The following is a 19,680-nucleotide window of genomic DNA, read 5'->3' as shown; positions in this document are numbered from 1 at the left end:
GTCAGAATTACGTCAGCAACATTCACTTTCCCTCACAAAATGACAGTTGAACGGCACCCGCTTTCACTCACTAAGCCATGGATATACTAATGGCGTACCTTACGAATCTTTAAAACAACAATAAAACCGATTATCCCGATTATGAGTACAATGCGCATTGGGCACATCCTGCTCATCGCCACGCTATATTCGACTGAATCATCTACGAAGTGATATCGGTACGACCTGCCCTTTGTAAAGGTACAGCTGATCGGCCTTGCAAACAGTACGCGATAGAACACAACATGCGACGTTTTCAGATTTAGTAAAATAGGAGAAAAGTTGCGAATTCAAGGCAGCAATTTCATTATGCAAACACACCCCTACGGATTAAAAAATACATCTCTTATTGCAAAGAGAGCTTGATTGAAAAAGGAGTAAGAGGTTTTTCGAGAACAGTGTTTATTTAGAATTTAATAAGTCGTGTTCAGAATTAATATACATAAGGACAATATAAATAATGAAGATAAAACCACTATCAATCTTAACATTTTGACTCAGCCTGTTAAAACTTAACAACTTAGAGGGCTGAATGATATATGTGATCTAATAAATTTAATTCTCTTTGAACAATAGCCATAAGCATCGTGTCGCGATCCTGCAGGGACAACAGTGGGCCTCCGGAAGAGCCAAAATTGACGAATCATTTCGGCTCAAATCAGAGGCGCACACAGTTGACACAAGAAAATGTAACTTAGGAAATTAAATTCAAATTGAAAATATTGAACCGACATATGTTGACGTGGATACCACTATTGAAGTCGTGAAGTTTTGGAAAAGCACTTTTCGGGCCTTCATATTCGGCACCAGAAATCGCAAAAATTAAGGACCAAAATGATGCCGTATCTCGGAAACCAAAAAAGATATTGTCAAACAATTTTCGTATCGAGCTAACTCGATAATTAGTTTATTCCATATTTCGAATAACTTGTTTCACTCGGCTGAATCGTCTAAGAATCGATATCGGACGTAAACTTGCAAAAAGTTTCCAATCTGCCTTTTGCAAAAGTATGAGTCATAAGACGAACGGCAACAACGATACAATGGTCTTCAAACATTGAAATACACCCTTTTTTGCGAACATACAGCTCATGGGTCTAACCATGGCAACGATACGCGAAACGAAATAATATGTAGCGCGTGTATGTTTGAGGAAAGAGATATAAACAGTGGCAAAAACCACTTGAATGGCCACCAACACAGAAAATAAAATTAAGCGAGGTTAAATTAGGTACAATGATTAAACACCCCATTACCCAAACACCATCATTACCTACCGCACATCAACCTTCTGGAATTATGATCCGTTTGGGATCCGGTGGAGAAAAACTGTTATTCCGCAGTCATTGAAAAGAGAGATTTCAGTTACTATTTATTTCCGGCACAGCACGCACTGCACTGCTCGATCTCACCTCCGCCTATGGCTTTTTCTTTTTCACTCGTCGAAATTTTTACTTCGACTCAATTTGAGCTTCTTCCAAGTCTGCTACTCAGCATACTTGCACAATCCAAGCAAGATAATATCAAAATTTATCGAAACGGCATTCCATCGCAAACGAAAATAGACAATAAAAAAATTCATATTTTATGTCGATGTTTCTTTTCGAGGATCGAGGAAATTTATTAGATTGATAAACATACGCTTCAGTCATTAATTCATCTTTCCTTTTGATGGTTGGTTGATGGTTGATGATGGTGGTCTCGACAAACAATGAGTCAATATGTTAACAAATTGACTTATTACAAGAATTTCCTAATCGCAAGACATATTTGAATAAAAAAAATCTTGATTTAAACCCTATCAGAACACAAACAGGAAGAGTTATTTTAAAATGATCAAAGACGTCTAGCTTGACAATAGAACAGTCGAATGTAACAAATGAGGCACCAAAATGTAGAAAATGAAAAGTCCTTTAAAATGATGTATCACTTAACCCCCTTTCCTATTTGAGACATTTGAGAGGGTGGCTCTGAAGGGTAGAGGGTTTAAAGAGACGCATTGAATTTCACATAAAAATTGTTTCCCCTCGTATCAAATCGACGTGTTCCGGCGATTTTTTAAAGTCTACCCCGTTTCGAGATAATACGGGTGGGAAGTTTTCAAGTTGACACCCTATATATCCTTCTGCAGAAGCGAATTTCGGGTAGAATTTTCCTCAAGCTGTTGGCTTAAAATAGAAGCCTTAATTTTTATGGGTCAGGAAACACTCACCCTATGACTCTCTAGCGTTAAAAGTCTCAATCACTAGAATTAAAGGAAATTTGGAAAAATCATCGTCTAAATTTAAGGTAGAAGCAGTGAAATTTTGAGTTAAGTTGGATAATAGCCAGTGGTGTAGATAAGTTACATTGTATGAGGTGGAAAAATCGCTAAATACACTACAAAAAAAGGGAAAATTATTACCAAAAAATAGAATTCTGATTTCTCAGATGTGTCTTCAGCAAAAATGAATTTTAGATAGAATTTTCTTCAAACTGCTGGAAGGAGAAAACTTTGAAGCCTCATTGGATAAGAAGCAGTAACGCTATCACTCGTTGTATGAGGTGTGAAAATTCAATTTACAACAACTATAACAAAAAATGTTTTTAGGAAATCTTTAATGCTCAAAAAAATATGCATGGATGAATTTCAGAGTGAAATATCGTCTAATCAACGGTCCCAGTATCGAGCAAAATAGTCCACGTTAAGAGACTAACACTACAAGGCATTTCATGAAATTAGGAAAGAGCCAACTAATCCTTTAACCTTCTCCATCCTAACCCAAGACAAACAAATTTAATAATAATTGTTATTTAAGTACATAATTCCGTTTTCCACGCAACAACCTAAAGCTGTTAATGAAAATGTTTCCATTATATTACAGCAACAATTCCACATTGTGGGCTGCTATCTGCATGATAAAGCCCGGAGAATAATGACTCGTCTTTTAGTATTTCGAATGAAGTCATGGGGGCTTGTTAGCAGGAATTGTTGTGTATCTTTTGTATGTCCTGGTCTTAAGAAGCCATCTCGTGAATAATATACTTTACCATTGTGTTCTGGCACAAAATGTGGATGTAAAAGTTAAAGTCTGCAGCAATTTTTGTTATAAAACCCATTCCAAAGCTGAAAGTAGGATCTAAAGTTGCCGAAACATGGGAAACTGAACTGGGTTTCTGGGGAATTTCAATGAGGTTAATTCAAGATAGATACTAACCACGTTCTGTTCTCTGAATACCAGTAAAACCTTTTAAACGAATTTAAAAAAACTCCTCTAGGAAAGAACAATGGCACTACTGTCCTTTTACCGCTCGTTAGTTCTCACAGTTATTGTCTTGTTCTCAAGACAATAGACACAGCCACAGACAAGTGCAAAACTGCCCTTTACACTCTGTTGCCCTTGTGACAACTCCAGGGACGTACTAACTCCAGAATGTTTTCAACATCCTAAAGCACTTCCTCAAGATACCTTGAATAAATTTCAAGAATTCCCTGTTCCGAAATAAACTACTGATCTTGTGACCTAAAGCGACGCCACTGATCTTAAAGCATACTTCAGTCAGGGGCGGATCTAGAGGGCAAGCCCGCGTCCAGGCGCTCCCCGATTGTACCCATTGCAGATCCATTCTTCGGCCTCCCGCGTCTGTTACTTTTCTCTACCACCTCCGTGGTGGGTTGGGGGGGGGATCCAAGGTTGCGGATAAGTCTTTGGCCCCCAAATTACTTAATAAATGAATTATCGCGATCGTATCGTTGGATGGCATTAATATGATGGTCAGACGTTAAGTTGGCGTAGCGGTACAGGTGGGTACCCTTCAGGTACCGCCACATAACCGCAATTCTAGAGCACAAAATGCGATTTTTTCAGCATGGCTGGGAGCTTTGTGCCTCTGCGTGTCCTTCACTACTTCTCCCTTAATAGTGGCAGTGTGCCGAAGGAAATCCACAAGGTTGGCCTCGGTGATTGGAGGCCTCGTCATGGCCTTAGCCTGTTTATTCACCTCCTTTGCAGTCAAGTTCCATCAGGCCTTGCTCAGCTACGGCTTAGTTCTTGGTAAGTTTCAAACTTATCGCAATTAGAGAATCTCTACGACCTTTCCTTAGGTTTGGGAGCTGGAATAGTGCGAGAAACTTCAACTATAGTCCTGGGACACTACTTCAAAAGAAGGAGGGAGTTTGTGGAAATGGTGGCACAGGCGGGTACCGGTGTGGGCATAGCCCTTTTTTCTGTGCTATACAAAGAGGGCGTTGGGTAAGTTCAGTTTTAATATCGGAATCCCAAGGGGAATAGCGTTATGTAGCGGATCACTCTTACAGGAATAGTGCAGCCAGGAACTCCATTAAACTATGCTGAAATATCCGCGAAGGGAATTTAAATTGGGTTAATATTTCTTGTATTACTTAATAAGCGTATTTCCTCATATCCACGGGAATAATGATAAAATTACTGAATAATGGAAACGAGTGGGCTCGCAAGGGATTAAAATGGCTCCGGGCAAAATTTTCAAGTTTGAATATTTAATATAATAAACTACAGCTGAGTGCAGCCCTAAAGGGCAATTTGCCACCGATCATTGACTTCGGGGTTGCATTTCCATATTACTTGGACTCCGATTGCTCCTCTAAGACAAGAAGTTTCGGTCCATTTAATCTTCGGCTGCGGCTCTGTCGAGTTTTATCGAGGGATTTCGATGTTTTGGATAATCAACTTCGATATTAATGTTTAGTAATTAATCGTAACTTGTAGTCCCCTAGAAGGGAGGGGGGGATAACAATACAAATGCCCAAAAATGCTTACTCAGGCCATCTTGCTCATGAAATTCCCTCGAGTCATCAGAAAATTGCTCAGGAATTGCAGCCATTATCTGTCCTTCTTTTCATTTTTCGGTGTCCTGGAATTTCCACAATCACAAATTTGTTCCAGAAAGTTAGGCTGGCGCCTGGGCCTACAAGCAATCACCGGCCTATTAGCACTCGCATTCTTCCTCCCCATTGTCTACAGATCTGCCAACCTCTACCACCCTCAGCGACGAGCAATTACGCACCTGAAAAACCAAAGAAAAAAGATGAAAGAGAAGAAAACTCACGCCAAGGGGAGAAGATCTCCGGTGTTCGATTTTAGCCCTTTGAAGAGCCGAGGACTGAGGGTTATTATGTTGTCCTGCGGGTTTGGCGCCTTGGGTATTTACGCCCCCGTATTTTATTTAGTAAGTACCCCATGGGTGTTAAAATGAGGTAAATTAAAGGCAGAATAGGTTTATCAGGGATATAGAGAGGGGTTAGAAGACAGTGCTCTGGTGCTTCTTCAAACTTTCATGGGATTTGCCTCTGCTCTAGGCTGTGTAGGCTTCGGCCTAATTACCGTGAAACCCAGCACTCAGTGCCTAATTTCCCGGCAGTATTTGTGTCAAACAGCATTGATAGGCATTGGTAAATTTATTAAAAGATATTTTCAGAGATTGGACAAAAATTCAATAAACTTCTTAGGAATATCCCTATTGGCTCTAAGTGCTGTGCAAGGCTACCATGGTTATGTCCTCTTTGTGTGGCTCTACGGAATTTGTCTTGGAGGGTTCACCTACTCTCTGAAGATGTTCGCATTGGAGAGGATAAGGAACAAGCATTTCACCAAAGCCTGGAGTTTTATACAAGGGGCCAAATCAATTCCGGTTTTACTTGGTATTCCGTTGACTGGTTACATTAACCAAAGCTACCCCAAAGCGGGATATTACTTTAGTTTTTGTACAACGCTAATAGGTCAGTCAAACCCTATGGGCTCAGATGCTTGATTTACATCCCTCTCGGAATTAACCTATTTAGATATCTATTTCTTCTATTTCCAGGTGCAAGTCTAATGTTTCTAGTAGGCTCCAGAAAAGAGCATTTAAGCCTTCAAGCCAGCCCGGCCAATAACTGCAACCTGAACAATTGCACCATCACCAATATGAACGAATGTGTCTGCAGTGTTGGCGCCTACAATGGTATCTGTACAGCCCCACCGGAGCTGTTGCAGTACAACTTCTGCAGACAAGGAAGCAACCATTACGAGCGAATATTTGCCAACAATTATGAAGATTGCCATAATAAGAGCAACTTTAGCACTCCTCATCATAGGTAAGAATTTTGCAATACTTTCTTAGTATTCCAACAATTTCCCCACCAGGCACTCCTACAGACAGACCAAGCCCGACAACATAATCTACCTGCCTAAAAGCCTCAGTTACGCGGCCAATATCGACCATTCAGCGTATCACACCCCAAAACATCACATTGCCTCAGGAAGTCATCACGACTTGGTTAGATTTTCCTCGCTTCCTCGTCCTCATCAACGAGGTATTTTGAGGCCAAGCAAGAGTGTGCCTGAGGGATTGTCTAGGTGGGAGTATTGTGGATCTTATAGGAGGCCGTTAATTCGGAACGTGCAGGTTATAGAACAGATAACCACTTCTGTATAGGGAATGGAATAAGATTGCGGAACATAGATGATGGAGAAAATTTGATGGTGTTCAATTTAGATGTGTTCATTAAGAAAAAAGTATGAGAATTTAATAAGTATTTAAAGAGTCAAGTGGTTTTAAAGAGTAGAAGATACTGAAAATAATCAGGTTTGGTAGAGAGAGATCTGAAGATGTTGGGCTAACGTAGGTTTCCAAGAGCTTTTGCTGACATAAATTGAAGGTAATAATTCTATCTGCTCGAGAAATCCTTTTTTTCCTTTTATTGTCTAAAACTAAAATAACACGAGGAGTAAAAAATTCAGCAATTTGTAATAAACGGTGTTCCTAATAATTCAACACTCGCCAAATTGTCAAAGATATGCGCATCCACAAAAACAGAAATAATTAGTTTCATAGATATTGTCAAGATTACTGTTAGAGATTATCGAAAGGAACCAAAAACTTTTGATTTTGTATTGGTCAGATAATTATTTGTGGAAAAAGATGAAAGAGATAATAAGATACCTACTGTTATTGATTGAGGAGGTAATTGATACCTCGCACAATATGTCTGATTGTTATATTCTATTTTAATTAGTTGTCAGACTATAAAACAACTTATAATACTCGCAATAATCTGTAGGATTAACCATTAACGGTATAAACGTAGTCAATTCTGTTAGACCTCAAAGCTGATTTACGCTTCCACAATACTTGATATTACGAATCATCGTATTGACCAGGTTTACTTTGGAAGCTATAAGTGATTATTTTGTTGTTACAACGTCTTCGGAATCTCGAAAATATCTATCAAAATTTTATTTATTTGTGAATAAATTAATAATGCAGAAATCTGTCGAGACCTTCAACTCTTCATGCATAAAAGTATAAAACGATCCAGGTAAGACAAGTCGATTTATACTAAATCAATTATTAAGTTAATAGTAAAATGAGGTATAAGCATAAATGCACACCGATCGGTATTGCATCTAAATAAGCCGCATTCTCATATGAATTTAGTAAGAGCATTGTAGTACCTATCATTCTAGTAATTATTATAATGGAAATTAGAAACATGTTTAAATAAGATATAGGTAACCATTTGGACCAGGATTTATAGAGTACTTAAAACCCATATAACATAAAAAGAAACAATAGGAATTGGTCGAAGTTCCTCTAATATGTCCTGGCTTATTCTGTTTATAATTCCTCTCAAATGCATTCAAAGATAAGGACAAAAATATTCATAAATCGTATCGTTAGATCTGAAAAAAAAAAGATATTAAAGAAAAGTAGATGAACATTTTTAAAATTTGTTCAAGATGATTTTTTCTCTTCCTAGATATTGAACTGTTATTTAGGATTTAAAAATATCTATGTAAATAAACAACATCGATACTAAAACGATTTGTATAAATAGTTCATAGGTTTTTAAAAAGCAATATGCTCAGGTTGTGATACTCACATACGCATTTGGTAAGATACCATATAGATCAATGTAGCAGCTCCTTCTCATCTTATATAAAATTTTAGGGAACAAGTCGTTATTACATAAACATGTATTTTATAAGTAAAAAGATTTACTGCATTTTCCTTCCAAATATTTGAAAACTCGTAGACAGAATCCCTGTTCAATCCCTCATCAATGTTTAGTTTTACCTACCGTATACTTTATATCTCTTAGTGTTTGGAAAACCTCCATGCTGTTCATTTTTATGTGGAACACCCCGGTATATTTGGAGCCTTCTACCTACTCTTATACAAATATAAAATATTATAAATTTCCCTCATTATTTAGACCAATTACTGTTATTCATCAAAAGAAAAATTGTTAATATGCTATAGTGATATAAAACTGATATTAGATTTTAAATCCTGTACAATTTTAAACGAACTGCGTAAAATATCTAAATAGATTGTACATAAACAATATTACTATTTTAGCGTAATTATTGTATATTAAACTAATTAAAAATAGTGCAAATCAATGATTTTTTTAAAACCCTGATAGATAAGGCTATTTATTTTATTGTTATTCAGGTACTTATATTTATTTATTGTTTTGTTGTGGAATAAACCTAATTTTGACTACAACTTCTTTCATTTTATGTACCGTCTACTAAATTTGAACAGAAAAAAACATAAATAAAACATTAGTTTATGAAACTAATAAAATTCTATAAACAAGACGTCTTAAGAAATGTAATCTATGATCTTCAGTCAGCTCCAAACAGTTCTCACTCACAAAACTACACCCAAATTCCCTTAAATAATTACAAAACCTATCATTCACACTGCTAATTAATTTATCTATGAAACTCAGCTTATCTTGTAAAATGTCAGGGCTGTTTAAATACGTAACAAAAAGTAATTCATAGAAAACGTTAAAATTTTTTATATCCAGTTTTGACTCGAGCATTCGTCGGCACATACCAAAGATCTCCCTATTCTGATGTTTGTCGTCTCGGGATTTGGCAATAATCAAAAGTATTTCGAGAACGTTGCTCAAACCTTGACTATCTTTCGCCGCACATAAACTACTCACAATAAAACTCAACTGCGGCAACAAAGAGTTATTTTCAACCAGCATTTTGACCCCTAAAGGAATCTTGCATGCCGCCTCCAGAATATCCAGAATCAATAACCTACAATCCGCATCTGAAAGACAACTAGAGTACAATTCTGAAAATAACTTATAAGCCATCGATTTCAGGAAATCCAAGAAATCTTTCTCATTTTTCAGGCCGTCTCTTAATATCTCCAAAATAAAATTTCGGTGCTCTTTAAAGTTTACGTCTGAACTAAATAAAAGCGTATAGAGTTCTGGTATTGTGCTCAGGTCCAGGTCTGGCTTAGCGGTTAAGTATAGCGATAGAGGAGGAAACATCAAGTGTTTCGGATTGGTTAGAACTAAGGCCATTCGGGCAAAGAATATTGCAGAGAAGCTGTTGAGTTTAAAGTTCGGCAATAAAGCGACACCTGTAGGGATAATTAAGGTATAAAATAGTTAAATAATTTTGCAATTATACCTTTGCATAGAGCTTCAACGTAGCGAATCCATAGTAAATTGTCTTTGCCTGCTTGTCGGGCTTCCAGGTGGAAATGCAGGCGACAAAGCACATGGCAGGAGGCTTGACGGACTTCTTTGTCTTGACAAGCCAGGCCTAGGACTGTTAAACTTAAAGCACCACTCCTGAGAAACAAAATGAAATATATTCTACTTAGAAGCTCAAACCCGCAATATATTTTTTAATGAAGAAATGGATCCAGGTTCAATTCATTTTATATCTTTATACCTACATAGAAAAAGACGCACCTAATCAATGAAACCAATATTCATTTAAATTGTAATGAGCCGTGGGCCTATTTTGCGGAAATAAAAGTCCGTAAGAATCTAGTTTTACCAATTGAGATCTATTTTATTCTAACCATATTGTTACCTAATGAAAATATAGGTCTTCACTTGCTGCTCGGGGGCCAAAATATGACTGAACAGAGGCAGAAAGAACTTCAAATCATAGCATTTCAAATCCACTACTTTCTCTTCGGAACTTTGTCGAAGACTATCCGTCAACGGAAAATTTGTTATTGTGGAATTAACGAGATCTTCTTTCAGCATACCTATAAAACACAATTTCAAGACTCACTTCATGCCATCTTCGTTCTTTTGCACACCTAAAACATCTGAAATCTTCGGTTGCCTATTCAAAGAACTAGCAATTTGTGTCCTGACCGAATAGTGAGTGGCTGCGGGTCTGCCAATTAAGAACGGCTTAAAGTCATAGAAGCTGGTTTGCTCAGATTTGGACTCATATCTAAAAATGCAGTATATTTTATTAAAATCTATCAACACTTCCTTGCGACAACTCACAACTTCAACAGTATTAAAACAGTTCTGTCACACCTCGAAATCAACCCCCTGTAGGCTGACAATAAAATGGGCATATGACTCTTGTCCATCAGCTCAGTCCAAGTTTCACAAAGCACCAAAAACAGCTTCAAAATTTCCAACTTGGTCTCACTGCTCTCCCCTAGCGTCACATTTAAAAACTCTGAGTGAGATAGTAACATATCCAACAGGACTTCTGCATCCTCTTTGAATAATTTCGCAATTTTAAGCAGCTTCTGCAGAACGTTCAATAGAAGAAAATGGCCAGAAACTCCGAATTTAAGGGAAAATTTGCAGAAGCTTTTAAAAGATTCATTTACAATCTCTAGTTTGTCTGTGCAAGTGATTTTATCTAGCAGTTTAGTGAAAATTTGAGCTAATCCATCGATCTTCAGTAGGTCTGCATCAGACTCCAGTTTTCGCTTTAGCAATCCTAGATTTATGTTCACAAATATCCCTAAGACGTTACAAATTTGTTTATTATTCAAAGTATCCAATGCTTTTGAAACACATGCTGCAAATAGCTTCGCATGGAACACTTCAAAAGCCTCAAATTTCTGCATTTTGTCGGCGAAAGATGCACATTTTTCTAAGGGCATAAACTTCTCTATCAAAACATCTACGTCATACCCCTTCATAAAATGTTGACCTACTTTCTGTGGCTTCTGAATAGCTTTAAGAATTGAAGGTTCGAGCTGATGATAAATGTCCTTCAGTAACCCCTCTGAAAATTTAGTGCGCAACAAAACTTGCACTAATGGCAAAACAAATCCCTTTTTCTGGCAAATAGCTACTAAGTTGTTTTGTAGCTGAGCAATAGTACTCAAGTCTCTCTGAACAACAAAAATCACTAAATCGACACAATCTTTATTGTACTCAGGCATAACCAAAAGGCTTGAAAACACGTCTTTGTCAATATCAGCTATGCAATGAGGAAATACTTCTAAATACGACTTCAAGGCTTCTGCCAAGGGATTTAATTGCGCACTTGAATTTATGAAAGTAGTCAATATCTGAAGCAGGTCTTTATCTAAAGGCTTTAAGTTGGGCTGCAATTTGCATAGTTCAGCAATTCTTCTTAGACAATAAACCAGCAGTTTATTAAAGGTCATGGAAATTTGCTCTGAGGTTTTATTGACTAATGAAATTTGGACCAAAAGTGCTCTGCACTGATGGTAGCTTAAAGGAAACACAGTTAAAAAATCTTCAATGTTATCCCTCAAATCATTTTTTGGGTCCTTTAAAAACTTCTTCAAGTCTAAAAAAATTTTGTGAGAATAATGTTGTTTGAAGCAATTTACTGATTCTACTCTTTTTTCAGAAAGATTTTTGAATACTTTCAGGAGAGTCATAATTGCCATGGAACAGTCAGGATTTATAAGTCTGAAATGATTGATTAAACACGGATTTTCCAACACTAATTCCCAGCAATACTCTGCATCAATATGATATTTGCAGTCTGCAATATAGTCAACTAAGCATTGCCAATTTTTGCAATGTTGTTCTCTGACCAAACCGCTGGCAACTAAATTTGAAAAATAAAACGTAGTCATATTCAAAACATCACTAAAAAAATCACAGTCTTTCAGTAAATCCTCCTCAATTTTTCCATTAAAAAAGCTGTTTCCAATATCTTTATAAAACTCTAAGGAGCCTCTCATTTTTCCCAGAGGTTCTAGGCGATTTTCAGTCCAATTTCTTACGTAATTTAACACATTTGAAGGTATTACTTCAAATTCTTTTTCAACCAGCAATTTGAACCAATTTAACCGGTCTTTATGCCATGAGGTTTGGCTGTGAAATAAATTAAGCAAAACTACTTCCAGATACTTCTTATTATTTTTCGAGTGAATAGGATTTTGTTTCAGGTACTTGAGAAAACCTAATATTGCAGGGGAGAGCAATTTTCTCTTCAACTTCCTTTCAGGATCTTGATCTTCAGACATACTCAGAAGCTCCTCAATTAACTCTTGATGCTCATCAGTACAATCATCAGTCAAAATCAGTTCAACAAGCTCTTTTTGATACTCCAACAAATGTTCACTAGTGCTGTTAAACGCTTCTAAAAAATCTTTAGCAAAACTCTCAGTGAGAGCACTGAAATTGAAAATCCCATTTAACCAAATATGAATCTCATGCCCGTTTCCATCAAAAATTCCAGTATTCTTTAAAAGCGTCTTCAAAACAGCTTCAACTGAAGCTTCTTTATTCTCATGGTAATTTTGCAGCAAAACTGGTATTATGTAGTTAAAAATCTCAGTATTTGGCAGAAAAAGTGATTTATCAGTATCAATAAACAAACTAACTAGCTTGATTTGCAGAGCTTCAGAGTCCTCAATACTTTCCAGAGATGGTAAATTAAAGAAAAAGTCCTTGAAATCGAAAGTTGTGATGCTGGTTAGGTTTGATAAAAGCTGAGGTGATATGGTTTTATATAGACTGAGGATGTCAAGTATTGCCTTAAGATTGTTTTCTTTTTGTTTTACATCCTCTTCACTAGAGCTAATTGAAGTCCACTCCTGAAGCAATTTATCAGCTGTAGGATAATTTTTGGCGATGTAATTTGCCAAGGAATTTGATAGTTTCAAAAAGTTATTTGTGTTGCTGAAGATTTTAAATTTGGATGTAAATTTGTTCATTTGTTCCAACATATGGCAGAGTAATTGGATAATGTGACTGCTAACTTTAATTTTCTCTTCCGGCGTCACGTCGAGGAGCGTTTTTATAATTGGAGAGGGAGAGACGAGAATTTCAATTATTTGAGCCACCTAAGAAATAGGTCATTTTAATTTTACAATTATTTAATATTTAACCTGTAGTCATTTTTTACAACCAAAATACTTGCCTGATGGGAAGACAATTCCTTGATACAATAATCAATACATTCAGGCTCCATTGCTGCAATTAATTTATTGGCAAAGCTCATTGCATTAAGCCACTTTTCTGTCAACCGCGGTTCTAAATAGGGTTTTAGAATAAGCCACATATTTTTAGTCAGGTCTGGACAAGATCTACAAGTTACTTATTTCAATATTATTTTTAAATAGGTATCAATTTATCATAATAAACAGGCAGAAAAAAGTTTCTCTAAACATTTCTCATTTTAAAATAAAAAGTTTGTATGTCATAAAAAGGAAAAAAACAGTTTCTCTTAACTTTCAAAAGTCAAGATAAATTATTGTCTAGAAGAAACCCATTAAATTGTATTGTTGAAATACCAATTGAATATGTCAATATAAAACTAATGAAAATATTTAGGTAAGTCTCTAAATTCTCCCCAAAACACTCACCTGCAAATCTTAATAACTAAATCACTAGCATAAGAATGGTCCCAAGGCCTGTCCAGACTATCCAAAACAGTATATATAAGTGGGTTCTGGTTTTTCCTACCCAGTCCAACCATATGGTCCCTAAATATCAGGCCATATTTATTTGAAGTACACAGCACTAACAAGAAATCATGCACACATTCGCTCACATTTGATTTGGCTACTTTGTCTACCTAGGATTAAAATTTGTCCATTGTTGTCCTTAGAATCAATTGTAACAAACCTCAAAGACAACGGATTTTCTACCCTTCTCAAGTGCCTTTAGACCCTCTAAACCCTTCCAGTTGTACAAATTCACAATATCCTTCACAACTGCAGTATTAAAAATATGCATTTTTGTTGTTTTTGTAACCAAGGGGTTTTCTAAAATGTGGTTTTTCATTGCTGTTATTATCACACATACTGTGTCTGAGTTATCATGCTGAAGACCTTTGGAAAAATAAATCCAAATAAAAGAAAGTGAAATTTATATGTCTAAAAGTTTTTACCTGGTATAATACTAGTTAAAAGAAAACTTTTTTCAAGTAAAACTGGCAAAACATGCCAATCTCTCTCAACTAAAAATGCAGTTAAAAAATGTATGAAACAATCCCTAACATTGTTTTTCTCCCCTGTATGTTTTGTCAGTAACTCTATATTGGCTGAATGGAATTTAACATTTATCAGAATGTCTTTGGCCAGGTTTGATGAAAATGTTGCCATGGCAGTTAATAATTTTAAACAGACCTAAACAACACACAGTACTACAACACTGGCCTACATCTCAAAAATATCACTTACCATTCTTTCTTCTTTTGAGGAACTTAAACCCACCATTTTGTGTATTACTGGCAAATAATTGTTTATTAAGTATCTACAAGACTCATAGGCAGAGTTATAATATTGCCCATATTTGGTGGCAATTGCCAATAATAAGCAAGTAATTAAGTTAAAAACTATTGAGGGGGGTATTGATGAATCTCCTTCTAGGGATTGTAAGAGCTCCAGGCAATTGCCACCATCTTTAAGGTAGTCTAAGATGTAGTCATGTTTGGGGTTATCAGAAAGAATGGTGGAGAATTCCTTTAGCCCTGAAATGAAAAGCAAAAGTAAGTATAACTAATGATTAGCTATTGTACAAAGGAAGATATCAAGATTTTATATACCACTTCTTATAGCCAACATAATTAAATATTAAGTACTAATATATTGAGAAAATCAATAGGGTGACATTTTTTCTAGGGCCAACCAACATTACCACCTTTAACTTTTTGATAATGTCTGTAATGCCAGTGTACTTATCACGGAAAATTCTTTAACTTCTGTCTCAGACTTGTCTGAGACTGAATCTCCCCAAAATAGACAAAGGAATTACCATTCAATCTTTCAGCCGTTTGTAGCTGTTTCCTAAAATGTTTCACTGAATACGATTTTGCTTTCTTCAATTTTGGCTCCTCCTCGCTTGAAAACACCTTTAAAGCTCTCTTTTTTTGGGGCGGCTGTTCGGTTTCCATTTTCAGAGTGCTTATGGGCAGTTTAATATTAATTTATAAGGAAATACAACTAAATTAAAAATATTTACGAAAACCGGAAAACTAGAAAAACCAACGAGGAATAGTGAGGTTAAAATCTGGGAAAAAATGAGTAAGTGTCAATTTTCGACATACGTCCATGCAGTATATTAAGAGAAACAGACGTTAGAGTTTCAGAAGAATACTTTTTTTAAACATTTAATAGATTCTACCCAAATTGCTTTATTATTTAGTCATTATAGCTAATTTTTTAAATGCCCAGTACCCTTTCTTAGGATTTTCGCATGTTTACGGTGATGGCCATCGCATGAGACATTACATCCACACTCGAAGTAGCACGAATTGTCTTAGTGCAAATGCCGAACACGTCTTCTTCTAACTTTAAAGATGACGTAGCTCCAACCTAACCTAACTATTTACTTGTTAGTTACTCTTCTGTGTGAGATGGATTTATTTTATTGATAATTTATTTGAATATTCAAATGTTGCGTATTAAATCATTAACAAATTTTAAATAGAAAATTTACTCCAATAAAAATTTAATGTGCTAACATCCTAACATGCATGCCATTGGTATAAAACGACAAGCTTTAAATGAGCTTGAAGCAGAATATGGAGAAAAGTTGTTAGGTCTAGAGAAATGTACTGTAAGTCTAAATAAAATTCTTAAAGAAAAGGAAACATTGGAAAAAGAGGTAAATACGTACTGAATAGTTATTATATAAAAATTTCCATTCTGAATCGAAGAGATATAACTACTAAGATAATAAGAAAAACTGCCCATTTTGCTGACAGTGATTCATGTAAAATGTATTTGTAATAGAATTTGTCAAAGTATTTAGACACGCCAGAATTGAAAGTTCTAACAATTGTTTTTAATCCATTAATAAAGTGATTTTCATCTATTTTCTTTACCTAGCTCAACCTTTTTATTTTCGTCTGTTTTTCCCACAACTCACATTTCAAGACACTTTGAAGTTTTTATTGTTAATATGTGAAAATTTCAGTTAGATCCCTATAACCCAGAAGGTCTTCTTGGAGCCAAGTTAAACCAAGCTAGAGACATAATTAATGAAGGGAAATCTGACTTGAAACATTCCAAAGAAGTTAGTGGTCAAATTGAAAAAAATCTTTATGAGTTAAATGAACTTCGTGGGGATTTAAAAAAAAGATTTAACAAACTAAACTGTTATCAAACCACATTGCAGTATCTGAAGGTCATTCAACACATTGAAAATTTATGGTAATTAACATAAAATAGCTATGGACATGACAATAAAAGTCAGTTTTCAGTTCAGAACTCAAACAGGAGACTTCAAAGAAGGATGATGAGAAATGTGTCACTTTATTTGCAAATCTCACTGAAATATTGAGGCTTCTATCTGACTGCAAAGTAACACATTTAAAGGAGCATCTTAATGAATCCATTTTATTTTGGCACAATGTTTTAAAAGAGAAATTGGCAAAGTAAGGCTTTCAGTAATTTTCTTGGAAAAAATGGTGACAAAAACCTTTCTTTAAAGAGACTTTCAAGAGGTTCTTAAGCAAATAAAATGGCCATTCTTGAGTGCGAATTTTAGCCTTGTTGGTCCAATGGAAGTGAATGTGGACAAATTACAGCTTTTGAGTGAATATTTCCTTCAAATTGAAATTCCTCGTGAAAGCAACCTTCCAATTGATGGTCCTTCAGGTTTTTTTTTCAGAAGCTTTTTGCCAAAATATTGCAAATTCCCATTGTTTTTCAGGTGTTTTAAGCAATTTTCTCCCCCCTTGCCTGCCTATAGAGATGTTAATTCAACCCTTGCGTAAAAGGTTCCTTTATCATTTTTATGGGAATAGAAAAACAAATAGACCAGACAGACCAGAATGGTAGGGATGGTTTTATTTGTCTCAAGAGTTTCAAGAAATAGTTTAAGTTTGAAATTTTTAATATTTGCATGGGAATAGATACAATGAATATGAGTAGGTAACAATATTACAAAACAAAAATTTGCAAATTTTATTGCAATTCAGATGCAGCATTTACAGATAAACAAAGAATGAAAATGAGCATAAATGGTCATAAAAGAAAACTATTTTTCATTTTTTAATGTTATTACTTCAATTTGCTGACCACATGCTACTTCTGTGTAAATATTAAAAATTACAAATTTAAAATAAAGTTCTATTTTAGGTATTTTACACAAATTTTAACTTGGATTAGAGACCATCAAGAATATGTAGAAACCTGGATGCAGACAGTTATTGAAAAATTTGGTCTACATCATCTGGATGTCAAGGTTGATAATTATTTATAATATTCTCTTTAAAACAACTTATCATTTTGTGTTTAGACTGAATTTACAAGGGGCTTAGTTCAACTTGCAGCAGAAAAACTAAACTCAGAGTTGCCTTCACTTCAATTTGATGACTTCCACTTTTCTCATACAATTAACGAAGCGTTGAGGTTTGATAAGGAACTAAAGGAGGTTTACAATTATCCCACATGTGAGCCGAGTATCGTAGTTATTTTAACGCAAGCCTCCGTTTTGGTCAAGTGGTTAAATATGGAGAAAAAGTGTGAGTTATTAATGTAATTGGTACCGTGATTAAAGATGGTGATTTGATGTTAATGTTGCAGATGCAATGGAAAAGATGGATGGTATTTTGTCTTCAAATACTATTGAAGCATTCGATTTGTTAACGTGCGATGTAGAGGATTTGAAAATTACTACATGTGCCGATGCTTTTATTACTTTGTTACAGACTATTGCAGAGAGGTAAGGTTTTTTAGAAGAGAAATAATATATTAATTGATAATTGTGTACTGAAACTTTGTTAAAACATTTTTGTTAGATACGAATGTTTACCTCAACCAGGACACCGGCTGCAATTTTTAGACCTTCAATTAGAGCTGCTAGATGACTTCAGGGTGAGGTATTAATCTAATAAACTGCATACATTAACAACATATCTCTACGCACAAAAATTTATAGATTATTGCAAATTGTGAATGCAGAACAAGGCGATTACATGGAAACTAAAGTACCTATGGTTGCCAATACCTTGCATTATGTAGAGGGTGTGTTGGTTGACTGGGGGTCCATGCTAGTAAGTAACAATTCGACGACGTTTTTATGATAAATTGTAAACTGAAGTTAGCATTTTATTCGAGAAGTATATATTTTAATTTTAAAATTTAATAATCCTTACAGCACTATTTAAACTTGTATTACTACAAAACGCAGTTAACTGGAGAAAATAACAAATACAATACATTTTCTTCACCAAAACTGAACACTTTAGAGGAATCCGCAACAACAGGTCTTGAAACTGATTCTCTATTTATGAAAACTCTTGCTTTATACAGACGTTTTCGCCGAGATATTTTGTCTGGATTATCTAAGGCCGTTCTCATTGAAGTGCGAAAAAAAAGTCGGGAATATCGAAGAGAAGGGTAAGAAGTAGTTATAAATGAGAAGAATTTTTTCACACCTTTGAAAATTACATAAAACATAAATGAAGTTTCGTTCTTTTGAGGATCGTTGAACTTTCAGATGGACATCAATGAAAGTAGGCAAAGACTTCAGAAGTTTATCCCTTACTCCTTCTGCATGTCCGATGTTTGAAGTTTTAGCCAAACGATTGCACCAGTTGCAAAAGAAACTTCAAAATAAATTATTTACTGCAGGTTAATTATTTAAATCTTTTCAATTAAAAAAAAACACATTTTATCCCTCTTAGTTTGGAGGAATATAGCCACGCAATTAGACACATTTCTCTTTGAAGATTTAGTAATGGATAATAGATTTAATGAAGGAGGTGCCTTGCAACTTAAATTTGACATAACCAGGAATTTGTTACCCTTATTCGGCCATTATACTGATATCGCAGCCAATTATTTCCCTCAGTAATAAATATTTTTCTTCGAATATTTCAGAGTTACAAATGGTATTTTTTAGATTAATAGAGTCTTCAATCCTTCTAAATTTAGCCAAAGGTTCAGCCTTGCTGCTGCGTGAGACGTTACTGGCTCTTGAAGAAGCTTCAGGGGTGGAAGATACCAGAAGGAAAATGTTGAAAGAAACTGGTGTGAATAACTTTACTCCAGTTATGGCGGTTAAGGTATTAAATCAGAGAACTGACATTACGGTGGATAGGTTATATGTGGATTGAAATCAGTAGTCTTCGAACCATGCTATAAATGAAGTAATAACAATTAAATCTGTGATATAATAACTAGGTTAAGATTTATTTTGTGCTACTTTTCGTCTGAAAGCTGCTACTGTGAATTAAAAATTGAGATGTTATTTTTGTTTCGATGGCAAGGAAAATTGACCCAAGGGTATAGTATTTATTTTATTGTTATACTTTACAGTGTTTTATTATTCCATTATGACAAATTTAGTGTTGATTTTATATTGATAGGGAATTTGTTAGAAGTAGTGATGAATTAATACATTTAAAGGGTATCCTAATGTGGCTGTATATTTTGTTAATTATATTGCGTTTTAAT

At 35.2% G+C, this 19,680-nt stretch overlaps 3 protein-coding genes across 6 annotated transcripts in view; 2 read left to right on the top strand and 1 right to left on the bottom strand.

Moving 5' to 3' along the window:
* LOC136419914 (monocarboxylate transporter 2-like) overlaps nucleotides 1-6,698 on the top strand; it is a 66,654-nt gene extending 59,956 nt beyond the window's left edge. For 2 of the 4 annotated variants that reach the window (XM_066406533.1, XM_066406524.1), the window contains 7 exons: nucleotides 3,888-4,073; nucleotides 4,124-4,271; nucleotides 4,944-5,226; nucleotides 5,275-5,449; nucleotides 5,507-5,776; nucleotides 5,863-6,133; nucleotides 6,183-6,693. In XM_066406533.1, coding sequence (XP_066262630.1) covers nucleotides 3,888-4,073; nucleotides 4,124-4,271; nucleotides 4,944-5,226; nucleotides 5,275-5,449; nucleotides 5,507-5,776; nucleotides 5,863-6,133; nucleotides 6,183-6,474 — 1,625 coding nt within the window. In that variant the 3' untranslated portion in view covers nucleotides 6,475-6,693. Of the gene's footprint in view, nucleotides 1-3,887; nucleotides 4,074-4,123; nucleotides 4,272-4,943; nucleotides 5,227-5,274; nucleotides 5,450-5,506; nucleotides 5,777-5,862; nucleotides 6,134-6,182 lie in introns of all 4 variants that reach the window. The other 2 variants (XM_066406541.1, XM_066406516.1) reach the window with 2 other exon arrangements.
* Nucleotides 6,699-8,394: 1,696 nt separating this feature from the next.
* Nucleotides 8,395-15,209, bottom strand: LOC136412299 (nucleolar pre-ribosomal-associated protein 1). Its single transcript, XM_066395604.1, has 11 exons — nucleotides 15,029-15,209; nucleotides 14,455-14,744; nucleotides 14,163-14,400; nucleotides 13,898-14,103; nucleotides 13,636-13,847; nucleotides 13,191-13,356; nucleotides 10,328-13,113; nucleotides 10,132-10,271; nucleotides 9,897-10,077; nucleotides 9,486-9,649; nucleotides 8,395-9,435 (listed from the first exon to the last, which is right to left on the bottom strand). Exons 1-11 carry the CDS (start codon nucleotides 15,165-15,167, stop codon nucleotides 8,615-8,617), a joined length of 5,343 nt encoding a protein of 1,780 aa, XP_066251701.1. The 5' UTR covers nucleotides 15,168-15,209; the 3' UTR covers nucleotides 8,395-8,614.
* Nucleotides 15,210-15,667: 458 nt separating this feature from the next.
* Rint1 (RAD50 interactor 1) lies at nucleotides 15,668-19,406 on the top strand. The gene is made up of 14 exons (XM_066406492.1): nucleotides 15,668-15,880; nucleotides 16,193-16,428; nucleotides 16,479-16,652; nucleotides 16,709-16,875; nucleotides 16,931-17,054; nucleotides 17,359-17,464; nucleotides 17,519-17,744; nucleotides 17,806-17,944; nucleotides 18,021-18,101; nucleotides 18,161-18,275; nucleotides 18,380-18,621; nucleotides 18,722-18,855; nucleotides 18,909-19,074; nucleotides 19,127-19,406. The coding sequence occupies exons 1-14, from the start codon at nucleotides 15,746-15,748 to the stop codon at nucleotides 19,338-19,340; spliced, it is 2,259 nt and encodes a 752-aa protein (XP_066262589.1). The 5' UTR covers nucleotides 15,668-15,745; the 3' UTR covers nucleotides 19,341-19,406.
* The last annotated feature ends 274 nt before the right edge of the window (nucleotides 19,407-19,680 follow it).

This window comes from Euwallacea similis, chromosome 1 (assembly GCF_039881205.1).
Source record: "Euwallacea similis isolate ESF13 chromosome 1, ESF131.1, whole genome shotgun sequence".
NCBI lineage: Eukaryota > Metazoa > Arthropoda > Insecta > Coleoptera > Curculionidae > Euwallacea > Euwallacea similis.
This window is presented reverse-complemented; position numbering and strand designations above follow the sequence as displayed.